The sequence below is a fragment of the Neltuma alba genome, unplaced genomic scaffold (genome assembly GCF_004799145.2).
Source record: "Neltuma alba isolate B1F8T4 unplaced genomic scaffold, ASM479914v2 tig00011380_pilon, whole genome shotgun sequence".
Classification (NCBI taxonomy): domain Eukaryota; kingdom Viridiplantae; phylum Streptophyta; class Magnoliopsida; order Fabales; family Fabaceae; genus Neltuma; species Neltuma alba.
The window spans coordinates 1-15,468 of NW_021636073.1; the positions used below are offsets into that span (position 1 = coordinate 1).

Genomic DNA, 15,468 nt, shown 5'->3' on the forward strand with positions numbered 1-15,468 from the left:
TAAGCAATAGATCATTAAAGTATCTTGACATTATCATAAGAAGAGACAAAAATTTGACTCACCTGCAATAACAGTACCAAATATCTTCTTCTTCTTGATTGTATCCATTAGAGCCTTAAGCTTTATATGGAAAACCCTACACAGTATCTCCGGCTTGTTAGCACTAGATAATGATTCATTTTCCATCAATCGTGTGACCTCTTGCCAAGCTAGATTACATGTAAATGTAATGAAAATACTCGGGTAACCTGCCCATCTACAAATAGCCATTGCATCTTTATAGTTGCCAACCATATATCGTGCCCCTCCAGTGAAGGAAGATGGAAGAATTATACGCTTCCCTGTGGACGATGCACTTCTTTCTCCAGTTAATAGCGCATCTGTCAATCCCTGATACAAATCTGCCCTAAGTTCCTTCTGGTGCATTTTGACCCATAATAACCTTTGAGCTTCTATCATGGTATAACCATCAACTATGAATTGCTGGAATAACTTCTCTGCATGAAGTATGGTTGACATCTCATTTTCCCTCATCATCAACCTATATGCAAAATACTCTCTAATACTAACCCGCTTTTTCTTCTTAGTATTAGAAAGAGTCTCTTCACGATGTTCTATATTGTCACGATAACCATCCTCACCTCTAGGAAATAATATTGGGTATTGGAGTGGAAGATAGGAAGGATGCAATTCATCAATACGTTGTGGCAAGCCTGACAACTTGTGAACTATAACATCTCTTCTACCGAAATTCATATCAATGTCACCAACAATTAAAGCAGCAACCTCTGAAGTAGACGGCAAATTGTAATTTTGCCCATCCTTCGTTCTTGTACTGATTAACAAATTTTCACATCAGTGTTTTGGTCATTCTTGATCATTGATGATGCTGCTCGATATTGTTTTACAAAATGGTTGGCATCATCAAGGGTTTTCTTGATATGATCAACAATATTATTATCAATGTTAATGATACTAAAGAAAAAATGCAAATCAGCAAGAAGTAACCTTCTTAACCAAAAAATTACCTTATAGCAGATATACGGTTGCATACTTCATTGTCAGTATCATATATGTACAGTTGGGAGTAAACAGGCTTTGATCCTTTAGGAGGTAATAAACTTCCAATCCTATGGTAGTTAATGCCAGACAAAACAAATGAATAGGGACCACCACCAGAGTTCTTTGAGTAATCAATTTTACCACCCATAGAAGTAAAGGAGAACATATTGTTATAAGTTCTTATGTTTGTGAGGAAGTTTCTTGAAGATGGTGTCTTCTTATCAAAAAATAATCTTACAAACTGATCTGGAGGAGGTGCTAGAGGAGGAAGCTGAACTTTTCCTTTAAGACAGCACATTGAGAATGATGGGTTTCTAGCATACTTGTTTGATCCAACTTTCTCATTGAACCACATTAGTGCACCACATCTTTGGCATTTAAATGTAGGATCCCCTATATCAACGTATCCTGCAACTACAACAACCGCATATCCTTAATGAACAGAAATTGAACCCATGCACTGATGCAAAGGAGAAAAAAAAATCAGGTATAATATATGACACCGCATACATTTCAGAATTTCATATCCTTCTCAACTCAATTTCTGGCAATTACTTGTTTCCTAAAGAGGGCCAAGTATGACCTTTCATGATCATGTGCAGGAAGATCATTTATCTGATTAGTTCACATCTTTCTAAGTTACTTCATCAATGCTGTGACTTGCGTAAGGAACATGTAAATGGGAAAATTTGAATAAGAACTCAATAATTGGAGAATTTCTCATTCCAATAATTGTTTCACAGGTTGATCAGCTATGATTATATTATGCTACTATGTAAAAGACAATATATCAGAAGAATTCAGCATGTCTAACCTTGTGTGGCTTTACCATTGTGCGCCTTCATAGATGTATGGTCAGGTTCAATGAATGTTAAGGTATTTGAAGTTTGATCACCTGAAAATCACATATGTTAATTTATACCAACATGTATTATACCTAGTGTGCAAGTGCAACGTTGAGTGGATGATATTTATACTTAATTCAATAATAAGATAAGGGAGTTTTTATTGAACTCATGTCCATGTACAGCAAGATCATTATCTGATTAGTTGATAGCTTTCTAAGTCAACTTCATCAATGCTGTGACTTGTGGAAGAAACATGTAAATGGGAAAATATGAATAAGAACTCAATAATTGGAGGATTTCTGATTCCAATGATTGTTTCAGAGGTTGATCAGCTATGATTATATTATGCTACTATGTAAAACACAATATATTAGAAAGAATTCAGCATGTCTAACCTTGGCTATGTGTGGCTTGACCATTGTGCGCCTTCACAGATGTATGGTCAGGTTCAATGAATGTTAAGGCATTTGAAGTTTGATCACCTGAAAAGCACATATGTTAATTTATACCAACATGTATTATACCTAGTGTGCAAGTGCAACATTGAGTGGATGATATTTATACTTAATTCAATAATAAGATAAGGGAGTTTTTATTGAACTCATGTCTATGTGCAGCAAGATCATTTATCTAATTAGTTGACAGCTTTCTAAGTCAACTTCATCAATGCTGTGACTTGTGGAAGAAACATGTAAATGGGAAAACATGAATAAGAACTCAATAATTAGAGAATTTCTCATTCCAATGATTGTTTCAGAGGTTGATCACCTACGATTGTATTATGCTACTATGTAGAAAACAATATTTAGGAAAGAATTGAGCATGTCTAACCTTGGCTATGGGTAGCTTCAGCACTGTGCGCCTTCATAGATGTATGGTCAGGTTCAATAAATGTAAAAGTATTTGAAGTTTGGTCACCTGAAAAGCATGTGTGTTGATTTATACCAACATGTATCATACTTAGTGTCCCAGTGCAACATTGACTGGATGATATTTTGACTTCATTCAATAATAACATAAAGGAGTTCCTATTTAACTCACAGCATATATGTCAAACAAAACTTTTTATGCCCATTATTCTTGGAGTTATACTGTTCAGGAGAAGGGGAAAAATAAGATTACTGAATTTCCAAATTTAATATTGATAATATGTTATTAACCCTCACCATTATCATACTCATCTATACTAACTTCACTGCCAGTGTCACAAGGTCCGTCAAAACAAAAGCTTAGATTCCTATACCGTGCCTCAGCATTTTCTACAACAACATCTGCAGAGATAACCAATAACCAATATAATCAAGTGATGTCTAACCAAAAGGGGAATAAAACTAATCAAACCTGTGGTTGAACATGATGGAATCATGCCATCCATTTGTTCTGGTATGTGTGAAGTAAGATAATTGATATCTGGCGACAATCAATGATTTGAATTGTTAGAACGAAAGGATAGATAGAGGGTGCATACTATATTAAACACAGATGTAATGTCTACTGGAAAGAAGGATTTGACATTTTCTACGATACTGCAATTACCATGCACTGGATTATTAATTTTGCAAATTTACAAATGATAAGGACATGTATATTTGCCAAATAAACCAAATGATAGTTTCGAATTACTATTTTTGTGTGTGCTGTTAACTATGCATTCATATAACCTGTTCGCTACCTTCCATTAAGTCAACTGAACCTACTAGGAACCTGTAGCTTAATGCAAAATCTCTTTATGATTTGGATTAATCAGTTTTAGTTCCCACCTTTGCCATGTATGCTCAACATGTAACGTAATGGTGACAATACTGTTAAGAAAGACAACAATCTAATATGCAATCTTGTATAGATAGAATTGATAGGTGCATATTTCATAATGCTATACTTCCGCATGGACAACACATATCACAGAAGCTCCTAAGGTTAATGAAAATCAGGGATGGTAACGGTCATAATTTTTGATTTAGAAATCACTGATAGATATTTAAAATGCTGATAATCTATTACCTACAGTATCCTCTGTTAGTACAGGGCCTTCATTACGTTGATTGAGATTCTCAAATGCTACTAATCTACTGCTTCTTCGCCTAACTACACTGTTCCTGAACTCAAGTTCTCCTGGTACAATAGGAAACATAATTAGATAGCCTTAGTAGTAGAAGAATGCATGAGATATAATCGTAGCAGAAAAAACTTATGAACTTGATAATGATTTACCAGGCCTAGTATAGTTCTGGAATTCAGTTTCCAAATTTGTTGCAACATTTGAAATGTCCTTAAGTGCAGGTCTTCTTGGCTTGCACCTATTCGATGGGTTTGTATTTCTTTGCAGAACATCATTTTCCTGAGTGTACATCTCTGGTCTGCCATTAGCATTTCCTAAGTACACTGGACAATCTATAATAGCACAATGATTCAATCATTCACTACAAATTTACAAAGGATGCCCAGTACATGAACATAACCACGAGACGCATTTTGACCATACCTGCATTCCTTTTTGGAAAATTTGCGTATGTGGTCCCTGAATGATTTCTTGGTCTGGTGATTTGTCGTGGACTGTTCTCAAGAAAGGCAAAAGTCTCATGTGGAATGTATGAAGGTTTCCTCTTCATGTGTTTTGCAGTATTTAGATTTGCTATGGATATACTTTACTCTGCACTTTTAGTAATGGTTAACAGAGAAGACTTCATGCAATTTGTAATGAACAAAGAAAATAAGTCATAAAAATCAAGCCAACTATTAGTAGCAATGAATCCCTACTATTTGTAGAGCAAATAAGTCTGCACCAGTGTAGGCTATATTGGCATTGATAAATGGATTCAGTCAAATCATTGCACTGCTCAATGTTTACAGCTGGAAAAAAAGTAACCAGCAACTTTTGTGGGTGAGCTATGTCTTTAAGTAATAAATATTTAAGGAGCTGCATTAAGATAGTAACTTAAGGTCATTGATATGTTATCAATTCGAAGAATCATGGGCCCATTTCATATGAAGCATTGACTACATTTTAGCTAATTCTATGACCAATAAAAAAAAGCTACAAATGAGCAAAAAAATACACGTCTGCAAGAAACACCTAATGAAGCAAAATCCACACATGCAACTCTACCAACCTCATTTGCATCTTTTATTCCTAAAGGTTTGGGCTTGAGAATGGCCAATTAAAAACAACCATCGGGCTTTATTCAGTTGTGGGAACAAAAAAAGGCATGTCAGGCCATGCAACACGGATAACCTCATTTTGGGGCAAAAATAATCTCAGCCAAGATTGGAGGAATTGCAAGTGTCAAGTGGCGCAATTTTATACCACTCTGTTAATTATTACTGTTTATTGTTGGGGTTGTATTTATTCTAGGCCCATCTGAGTCAATTGTTGCACCAACTACAGTAAATGTTAAACTCCAAGTGATGTTTGATATGTCATTATTGAATTTCAGTTTAACATATTACTACCAACTACTGATAACAGGTATTTATTAAAGCCAGAATTGAAGCTTAAGCCTCAGCATCATTCCCAGTTGAATTTTGTTTGAAATAGAACCATCAATATTAATACTTAAGATAGCCATGCCATTCAAATAACACAGATAACATACGTTTAGTCACCAGGTCCATGAAGCCAAGTGACACACAAAAAGACATTGCATAAATTAAAAGACAATCAACTACGTAGCCACATAGAAGATCCTACATTCCTAATGAAGAAACCAGAAACCAGCTGACATGGTCTCATAAGGACTAATCCAAAAGATGACAATGACAAGACATGGCAATAACACTAAAATTCTTCAGTTCTTCTCTTGCTTGATGCTCTTTAAAGGCTTGGACGATGTCTTGATAGGTGAGGCATTGGGTGAACGAACCCATTTCTCCTTAACTCCAATGATCCTCTTCCCAGCTACCTTCCTCTTTGGCCTGTAAGTTGAGGGGCCAGCTATCCTAGACAGAGGTATCTCCTCAATGCCGGGGCTGTCTTCATCATTCTCGTCGATGGCAACATTAGTAACTTCATTCAATACTAGTGGGTCAGCAGTGACAGATTCAGGAACGACTGTGTCAGTGGCCTATAAACATTGAGGAAACAAACAACACATTATCTCCAAATGTTAGGGAATTAAAACTTTAGCAACATGTTTATATCTAAGTACCTCTTCTTCAGCATGGGTGTTCTGATCGCTAACCTGTACATGGCAGGAACATTTTTTTTCCAAAAAAACTGTAAGTTGAAATTGAAAGTTGAAAAACAAACAAAGCCCTTAAATTGGAACTTCAATATAATAGTGTCTTGCCTCATTGAATTCATCCATCAAATCAGTGCACTGTGTGAATGATGCAACAGATATGCCAGAATTTGGGAAGTCAACGTTATACTTGTTCAGCTTAAGTTTCAACAGCACCGTCTTTCCAACCATTAGGTCTAGCTCATCAGGAAAATCATATTCACGTTCCTCCTTAAGAAGCATAATACACATTTTTAATTTTTAAGTGACGCAAAGCCATGACTACACTATACATGATCAACAGAAATAATCCATTACCTTAATAAGAGTGTGATTCATCTCAAGTGCAGTCTTTTGGAAGAAATTAGAAGCAAGTTTGTCAAAGAAGACTACAGTTGCCTTGCCAGATGAATCCTCAACCGTGTAGTGGACCCTTAACCTATAAATAGTACTCATTATTAACCTTAATTAAGCGAAGCTCGCACCCATAAAAGATTTCTGAAGATGAGGTGAGTTAAAGTTGTACTTGGGTTCAAAAGTCACATGTCCTTTCTTGCAATTAATGCATGTTTTTTTCCCACTCACACTCCTTGGTTTGCTGCCACACCTGGAGCAACCTTCATAGCACCAGCCATGCTCGTGTCAACTTTGACTACTAAGCACTTTATGAGGAAGAACGAATCCTATCAAACATTTACAGTGATCAGACCAGTAATCTACCATATCACAGGTTAAGAAATTACTAAAAATAATGAAGTCTGAAAATACTTACAGCTGGCTGATTGCATATGTCTGCAACAAAAATCAAAGGATGGTTACGGAGCAGGCTAGTTGCAGACTGATCATTTGATTGTGTAGTAGCAGTATGAGAGATTGTGCTGATAGTAGGAGAGGGTAATGTGGTAGCACTGCTCCAATGATACGGATCAATAATTAATAAGTTATGGTTTATGGGAATAAAATGACATATGAGAATGGTCAACATTGGTGTGGGACATGCCAATGCACTATACCTATCGATAAAATGCTTGACTTCTGGAAACTTTGGATTGCATGAAATCTGGGTGGCATGGTATGAGCTGCAAATCTCAGCCATACCTGAAGGAAAATGGCAAGTATAAAACATAACAGTTACTGAGGACGAACTACACAAAAGAATATCCAAAATGAGTACTGATGAATCACCATCATCATCAAATCCAATCCTTCCAAGCTGCATAATCATCACAACAGGAGATTGCATGGTGCTAATATCCATCATGCAGACATTGGTTGCACAGTCATCATAAAGAACGCAACCCACAGTATTGCACTGAAAGAAATTGCATACTAAAGTACCATGCAAACATCAATTAGCAACATTAGCAAACACATATTGAATGAAAGAAAAAAAGATACATTACAGATAAGTCTCAAGGTTTACCAATCAACAAATGAAACACCATTTATGTAAGATACTCACAGCTCATCTACCAGCAACAATCTCAATTTGTTCTTGATCTCATTGTTAGACTTGTACTCCTCTAGATGCCCAATTGATGCAACGAATCCAATAACATCTAACAAAGGAATATAATAGTAAACCAGGATGACTAAGTAGTGGGGAACAATAGTCGAACTCATAAAGGAGGAAAACCTGAACTTAATATTACACTTACCAATAAGATAGTCAACATGGTTGCTCTCCTTCATCTTAATTATGTCACGAATAGGGAAGAAATGATAAGAGTATTCAGGTATTTGGGCAAGTACTTCCTTCACATATGTGTAAGTACCTAGTGTCAGTTTGAAAGCATGGTTTGTTGCCCTGTACTCCTTATTATTTGGAGAGACGACGAAATTAGCCATAAAATAAGTTATCCCTTCCACTGCCATGGCACTAAAACAATCAAATAGGTTTTTGTTCATGATAGAAGCTTGGATTCTTGTCCCCTATTTGTTGCCAACACAAGAAAAGGAAATAAGGTAAGTAGTGTGTGCATATTGACAGAGGGAAAATTATTTAGGTAAAGGGATATAAAGCATTCTAACCTCTTCGTCTATCAGTAGCATGGACACACAAAAAACCTTAGTAGGAGACTCCTTCTTGTAGACATTCCACCTCCTGATCACACGAACTGTAATTCTCCATCTGTCAGTTGAGTCATTGACTTCCTTCAGCAAAGAGCACTTCTTGGCAGCCATTTTTGGGACCACAACGAATAACTTAAGTTGCTGACTTATGAAAGAAAGTAGGCTTATGCAGGAGTGTGTGAAGCCAATAGCACATATCTGACTTTATAGGGAAAGAAAGCTGTAAATCGGCAAGAGTGGAAGCTAAACTTCCATCGAGTTGAGATTTGAGGTCCTCAACTGAGAGTGGCTACTTAATTATTATGTTTGAAATGGACTAGAAATAAGCCATCATAAAAATTCGGCTGAACTGACATTTACATGCTGAATATTGCAGCCTATGGATGTATGTGTCAATATGTACGGATGACCTTTGTTGAGACGTGAGGTTTTTTCTAATTTGTTTGGGTGACTGAGTGGAATTTATGCAATACACTCTTAATTCCTAATTCTAATTTCTTGTCTGATTTTTAGTGTACCTGAGTTTTTTTGTATAAAATGATTTTATGGCAACATGTTGTACATGAGCTTGTGTTTCTTCTATTGCAGAATATGTAATCAGAAAAAAAGATGTATGGAACCAAATCTCCTACTGAGATGATTTGCTGCTTACACGGACAGCAAGAGGTTACTACCTTTACAGTAGAGGCCATCGAAAAAGCACTAAGGCGTAGATATAACAAATAAGGGGCAAAAGTAGGGACTAATGCTACATACTATGTGCGAGATTATCTACTATTAAGCATTGAAATTTTGATACAGCATTGGGAAGAGAAGTATTAGAACTGCTGTGACAGACAAGCTACAATATCTCCTACTGAGATGATCTATTGCTTAAATGGACAGCAGGAGGTTATCACCATTACAGTAGAGGCCATAAAAAACACTAAGGGATAGATCCAGCAAATAAGAAGGAGAAGTAGGGACTAAAGCTACGGTATATGCATAAGAAGATCTACTATTAACCATTAAGATTTGGATACGCCTTTGGGATATGTTGATAGAAAGGCTACATCATATCTTTATGGCACACAAAATATCACATGGAGCCCTGTGAGCCGTCTCAGGATTGGAATAGATTAATCCAAGCTCTAGCAGCGTGAAAAAAGATTGCTTGTCTATTGATACAAACCAAGAATAAATCCTCATAATGGATACTGATATGCGACAGATCAGCAAATCGCCCGCTCTGTATGTATTAGCTGTGCTAAATCATAACATAGCTGTGAAGGCCATTAAGACAAGCATTAATGAGACAACGCTGGTAAAGATCAGCAAAATCCCATCATCTATGGCCCTTCAATTTATAGGATCATCTGTCCTATCACAATATATTAACCTTCTAAATCAAATTGAAGAATGGCCTATGAATGTCTTGAATCATGCACAACTAACCATAGTTTATTATTGACAAACATTGCGAAATTAAAGTAAATGCTCAAAATGTTCACCTCACATCTCTACACGTCATGCATATTAAATCAATAAACTAAATGACTTAAATATAATTTTTTTCTCACGTACACACACATAGCATAGTTGAAGAAAAATAGGTCAGAATGGGCTGACTGAAGGTTGGAAAATTCATCTTGTAACCTCTTCTAAAAGCATACCAGAGTAAATACTAATATATTGCATAAAAGCATACCACTACATGCACTATTCGGGGTCAGGTTCATGGGGACTTGAGATTGATATGGCAATGACACCAGGTCATTTCATTTCTGACTTGCAAAGCAGGTTTTAGCATGGGTTTTAAGTATTGACGGAGTTGTTCATTGAATACTACATTTTCAAATGGTTGCCATACCCCTTATATATGCTGACCAACTTGTCAGAAAAAGTACTAAAGTGTTTCACCAACAATCAAATCAATATAACTTGTACACTCAAACATTTTATCAAGAGATTGGATTAGTAGAAAATGCATTTATGAATTTTTTCAAATACGAGAGACTCTTGCAACAAGTTGATTGGTATGAACTTTAATATAAATCAAAACAAATTTTTTTTTCTTTGTATCTAATATTACCTTTCATAATTGATTTATTATTCTGAATACAACATGATTAATACATGTGCTACAATATCTGAAAGAAAATCTACAGCAATATGTTGGCATCTCAGATAAAATTTGATTGGTTTCTTTGTCAATATCCAGTTATCGAATGTGTTTGAACTGACACATAAAATGAGGATGAAATGCTAGAAGACCTTATTCCACTACCAGGTAGTTTATCAGGTTCAAAATCATTTGGACGTGTAAATATTCATGGGATAAGTAAAGGATATTATATTCAAATTTTGCTGGTTCAACATACAAACTTTGATCGTAGTAAATACAGTGTTGAAGATACACGACAATGGGAACTCAAAATATGCTACAAGAGATAAATTGACAATAGTCCAAACTCCATACTACTGCTACTAGTAATGAATAATAGCCCAATGCCCAAAATACAAATATCCATAGACACATTCCACAGTAGCTTGACCATCGCCTTCTGTCTAACAAAATAGCACCAGCTGCCAGACTCCATTAAACCATCAAGCCAGTCAGGAAATCAAGCTATAACACCCAACAGCAAAGCTCTCCTAAGCAGCATTATCTCGGTGAAGGTTGGGTTCCAGAAAACCTTTGTTGCATTCGCATAGTTCTTGAGGCAGAACTTCCCTGCAGGATGGAAGATGAGATGAGGAGAACAATGAGTGGTATGAAGTCATTATATTAAACTGTATGAGCTAAAGGAACACGTGGTCTTTCATCATACCGTGCTGCCTATTCACCACTGCATAGTTGATCAGAGCGACAAGTTTATGCATTCTTTTCAAAGGCAGATAACTCTTCCATGCCTCATCAGCAGAGTCACCGAAAAGAACACACCGTACCATATCTCCCCTGATTTAACCAAAACTGAAATAGAAGGGTAAAATCCCGTAATGGTTAAAATTGATGCATAGGAATTCACATGATTTTAACTCACTGAGGGTCTCTTATGACAAATGTCATAACACGTGTTAGCACGCCCCTGACTCTAGCCCATTTAATCTTCTCGATGCTGACTAACAGTCCAAACACATCTGAATCATGATGGACATATAATCAGTTGCTTAGGAGTAAAATGTGATTATACATCACATGAAATGTTCCATATCAGAAGATGTCGTACCTCTTACTTTGCAACCAGGAGATGAATCCCTACGTATGGCCTCCACAAACCAGATCTTGAAACAATAGAGAGGGAATATGAAATTTCGCTCCTGCACTAATATGTTATGAAGGACAACTATATGATGCTTCGAATGGATACCCCCACCACCAAGACCAACAGAGAAGTATTGAATCAAGTAAACCTGTCCCTCGATGATGAGGTTACAAAAGTGATCTATCAGCTCATCCCCATCGATCCTGAGAAGCATCCTAGTTTGCTGTAGCAAAATAATATAAATGGGATGAACAAAGATGTGCACATACGTGGAGTAGTAAAATACATGGACTTATTACCATAGATGCAATACCTGTTCGTCGAACACTATCATATCTAGAGAGATCAGCTTCTTCGGATATCCCAAGTCCCTCTCAGTAACATCATACTCAGTCCTAGTGAACACCCTGTCGACCTTCACCACAACTGTCCAGGTCTCCATAGAAGGTGCCAATTCATCGAGCCTGTGAAACTCAAAAGCCATGAATATGAGACAGGAGATAAATACGAATGACAAAATGCTAAGAAATAAGATGTGGGAGAAGGTAGTGCTATATATTATATGGGCGTGGGACACCCAACCTGTTGATAGCCTTCCTACTTGTACAATAGGATTTCAAGAAGAGGAAGCAGCAACTCATGATTCACCTATGCGTTGAAAAAAGGGAGATGAAAAAACAATCATACTGGCATAAGAAATAGATGCCCATGCACGGAGCCTAATAAAGCTGGAACTGTTTATATGAACAGTATATTTATTAGAGAAGCCGACTTAGGCAAACGGCTTGAGCACATACTTTTTAGATCATACATCTTTAAGATATATAGATGAAAACTGTGGCATCCACTTTACCTCTTTCAAATCCTTTTTCTATTAAGAAGTTGCTAAGTCGTTCATACCAGGCTCTAGGAGCTTGCTTTAAACCGTATAAAGCCTTTTTAAGTTTGTAAACGTGATTAGGAAAATTTGAGTTTTCAAAACTGGGAGGTTGTTCGATAAAAACTTCTTCTAAGATATAACCGTTCAGAAATGCACTTTTAACATCCATTTGATATAGTTTGAAATCTTTGATGCAAGCAAATGCCAAAAGTACTCGTATGGCTTCCAATATGGCTACTGGAGCATACGTTTCTTCATAATTGATACCTTCTTCTTGATTATATCCTTTAACTAAAAATCTGGCTTTGTTCCTGACGATTTGTGTAGATTCATCGAGCTTATTTTTGAATACCCATTTGGTGCCAATGACCGGATGATCATCTGGTCTGGGTACCAATTCCCAAACTTGATTTCTCTCAAATTGGTTAAGCTCTTCCTACATTGCAACTATCTAGAATTCATCGGATAGTGCTTCGTCAATACTGGTGGGTTCAATGTGAGATATGAATGCAGAAAAATGAACTTCATTGAACACTTGTCTCCGGGTTTTGACCCCTTTATTGACTTTACCAATGACTTGTTCCAGTGGATGATTTAGGTTATGTCTCCACGCCTTTGGCTGTTCTAGATTTTCTTGTGAAGAAGGATCGTTTAAATCATCTCTGTTTTCTGGAAAGGTTTCTGTGGGTAATTTGTTTGAAGTTTTGTTCAAATCCAGTTTTTGAAAGTTTTGAACGATCTAAGCATCATCATCTAGAGGTTTTGAAATTGGTTCAGTTTCAGCAAACACAACATAAATTGATTCTTCTATTGTAAAAGTTTGTTTATTGAAAACTCTGTAAGCTTTACTATGATTAGAATAACCAAGAGACAAACCCTCATCAGCTTTAGGATCGAATTTACCCAAATTTTCTTTGTTGTTGTTGTGAATATAGCATTTGCTCCCGAAGATCCTTAGATGAGTCAGGTTAGGTTTTCTCCCCTTACACAGTTCATATGGCATCTTTCCGAGCAGCGTTCTGATGTAGGGTCTATTGGATATGTAGCAAGCTGTACTCATTGCCTCTGCCCAGAATACTTGTAAGACTCCTTTCTCGTTCAACATTGCTCTAGCCATTTCCGTGAGCACTCTATTCTTTCGTTCAACTACTCTGTTCTGTTGAGGAATTCTTGGTGCAAAGAAGTTGTGGCCAATTCCATGTTCTTCACAGTAGTCTACAAATTCGTTGTTTTCAAATTCTCCTCCGTGATCAGACCTAATCAACACAATAGATATACCTTTCTCATTTTGGACCTTTTTGGCAAAAACAGTGAATGCATTAAACGTTTCATCTTTAGAGGAAAGAAACAAAGTCCGGGTAAATCTCGAATAGTCGTCAACTATCACAAGAGTGTACAGATTTCCACCAAAACTTTTTACTCTTGATGGACCAACCAAATCCATGTGGAGCATTTGGAGTGGCCTTTCAGTTGAGACTGTCTTCTTTGATTTAAATGAAGACTTTGTTTGTTTACCCTTTTGACATGCATCACAAATAATATCACATTTATACTGAATTTTTGGTAAACCGAGAACTAAATCCCTTTTTGTTAATTTTGAAAGTTGATTCATGTTAACATGTGCAAGACGTTTGAGCCAAATCCAACTTTCCTCCTTTTTACTAATAAAACAGTTTTCAGAGGTTTTAGAATCGATTTGAAGTGTATAACAGTTACCGTCCCTCAGAGCTCTCAGCTTTGTATTAAACTCTTCTTTCTTCAAAGGTAGGTCATCTTTGCTTATGATTAAGCATTCTTTAGAATCAAAGATCACCCAATTGTTTTTGTCCCCACTTTGACTGATGCTGAGGAGATTATAACATAGACCTTCCACGTAGTATACATCTTCGACCTTCATGCCCATGTTACTTCCAATTTCTCTGATTCTAGTAATTCTTCCTGATTGGTTTCCTCTGAAACTTACTTTTCCTCCTTCCTTTAGTTTGAGTGATGTAAACTTCTCAGTGTCACCCGTCATGTGTCTAGAGCATCCACTGTCAATATACCATTTGTTTGTTCTGGATGCCTTGAGACATATCCGCAAAATCACAATCATGTTTTAGGTACCCATACCTTCTTGGGTCCTTTTTGGTTAGTATGAGTTATCTTTGGTACATAAGTACCTTTGGGCACCCATTTTAATGTTCCGCAGGTTCCTTTCTTCTTATGGTAACAAGAAGAAGTTGAATGGCCTTTACGGTTGCAGTAAGAACATAGTGTAAATGGATTGGAAGAATGCACAGTATTTCTAAAATATGTAAGATATGATCTACCACTACTCTTTTTCTTTCCCTTTGACTTATCCTGAGCTGGATCGTATCCTATACCGGTTTTGTCCATTGAACATCATTGAGCTCCTAAGATTACTTTAGGCATTTCACTACCCTTAGTAAATTTTTCTAAGGTTTTGGTAAGATCCTCAACCTTCTTTTTTGTTTATTTCGCAATCTTTGCAAACTGGGAGCGAATCTACATTGTCTTCAGACTTTGATTGTTGTTCTTCTAAGAACTTTATTCTTTTCTTGGAGCTTACCAACTCCTTTGCAATTCTAACTAATTCTAAATAATGCATTGTATTCAGACTATAACTCATCATAGGAAGGTTCTGAAATGATTACCTCATCTGTCTCTGATTCCTCGTTTTCCTGGGCCACTAGACAAATGTTTGCCGTTTCTTCATCATTACTTTCTTCTTCTTCCTCCGAGGAGCTGTCTCCCCATATTGACATGACGAAAGCCTTCTTCTTTTTTAATCTTTCTTCTTGGACAGCTGAGGGCACTCTGCGTTGATGTGTCCTGGTTTCTTGCACTCGAAGCAGATGATAGGCTCTTTTGATTCATTTTGCAATGTTGAAATTCTGCGTTTTGTCTAGAACTTCTTTCCAGCTCTACTCTTGTAGAATTTCTTGAATCTTCTGATGATAAGGCCCATTTCGTCATCCTCCATATCTTCTTCGTTGTCATCTTCGCTCTCTTGAGTTCTAAGGGCGATGCCTTTGTGGTTCTTCTCATTCATCTCCTTCTTGTATTTTTGCTTGCTTTTATATTCGGCAAGACTTCCGAATAATGCTGCAACGGACCCAATTGATTCTCCTTTGGTTTCC

The 15,468-nt window shown here is 36.7% G+C and overlaps 3 protein-coding genes across 3 annotated transcripts; all 3 read right to left on the reverse strand.

Annotated features, from left to right (window-relative positions):
- Window positions 1-62: 62 nt before the first annotated feature.
- LOC114712613 (uncharacterized) lies at window positions 63-4,519 on the reverse strand (the record flags this gene model as incomplete). The annotated part of the gene is made up of 8 exons (XM_028897160.1): window positions 4,393-4,519; window positions 4,122-4,301; window positions 3,912-4,022; window positions 3,077-3,181; window positions 2,306-2,392; window positions 1,877-1,957; window positions 1,029-1,476; window positions 63-835 (listed from the first exon to the last, which is right to left on the reverse strand). Coding segments are annotated over exons 1-8 (1,912 nt in total), but the record flags the coding sequence as incomplete, so codon positions are not given.
- Window positions 4,520-5,695: 1,176 nt separating this feature from the next.
- On the reverse strand, window positions 5,696-8,311 carry LOC114712607 (uncharacterized). The gene is made up of 11 exons (XM_028897155.1): window positions 8,159-8,311; window positions 7,786-8,059; window positions 7,601-7,686; window positions 7,313-7,439; window positions 7,141-7,225; window positions 6,900-7,035; window positions 6,713-6,810; window positions 6,446-6,566; window positions 6,197-6,358; window positions 6,056-6,088; window positions 5,696-5,971 (listed from the first exon to the last, which is right to left on the reverse strand). The coding sequence occupies exons 1-11, from the start codon at window positions 8,309-8,311 to the stop codon at window positions 5,696-5,698; spliced, it is 1,551 nt and encodes a 516-aa protein (XP_028752988.1).
- Window positions 8,312-10,803: 2,492 nt separating this feature from the next.
- Window positions 10,804-15,093, reverse strand: LOC114712608 (uncharacterized). The gene is made up of 7 exons (XM_028897157.1): window positions 14,983-15,093; window positions 12,053-12,093; window positions 11,759-11,909; window positions 11,410-11,668; window positions 11,224-11,320; window positions 11,011-11,138; window positions 10,804-10,913 (listed from the first exon to the last, which is right to left on the reverse strand). The coding sequence occupies exons 1-7, from the start codon at window positions 15,091-15,093 to the stop codon at window positions 10,804-10,806; spliced, it is 897 nt and encodes a 298-aa protein (XP_028752990.1).
- Window positions 15,094-15,468: the final 375 nt, after the last annotated feature.

What these genes read in the sequence shown, in the direction of transcription:
- LOC114712607 (XM_028897155.1), bottom strand. Translation starts at nt 8,311, where the DNA reads ATGGCTGCCAAGAAGTGCTCTTTGCTGAAGGAAGTCAATGACTCAACT. An exon ending in CCATGTTGACTATCTTATTG is followed by an intron (nt 7,687 to 7,785) that starts GTAAGTGTAATA and finishes TTCCTTTGTTAG; the next exon opens with ATGTTATTGGATTCGTTGCA. An exon ending in ACAAATTGAGATTGTTGCTG is followed by an intron (nt 7,440 to 7,600) that starts GTAGATGAGCTG and finishes AATTTCTTTCAG; the next exon opens with TGCAATACTGTGGGTTGCGT.
- LOC114712608 (XM_028897157.1), bottom strand. Translation starts at nt 15,093, where the DNA reads ATGTCAATATGGGGAGACAGCTCCTCGGAGGAAGAAGAAGAAAGTAAT. An exon ending in AGGAATCAGAGACAGATGAG is followed by an intron (nt 12,094 to 14,982) that starts GTAATCATTTCA and finishes TTCAACGCATAG; the next exon opens with GTGAATCATGAGTTGCTGCT. An exon ending in CCTCTTCTTGAAATCCTATT is followed by an intron (nt 11,910 to 12,052) that starts GTACAAGTAGGA and finishes TGAGTTTCACAG; the next exon opens with GCTCGATGAATTGGCACCTT.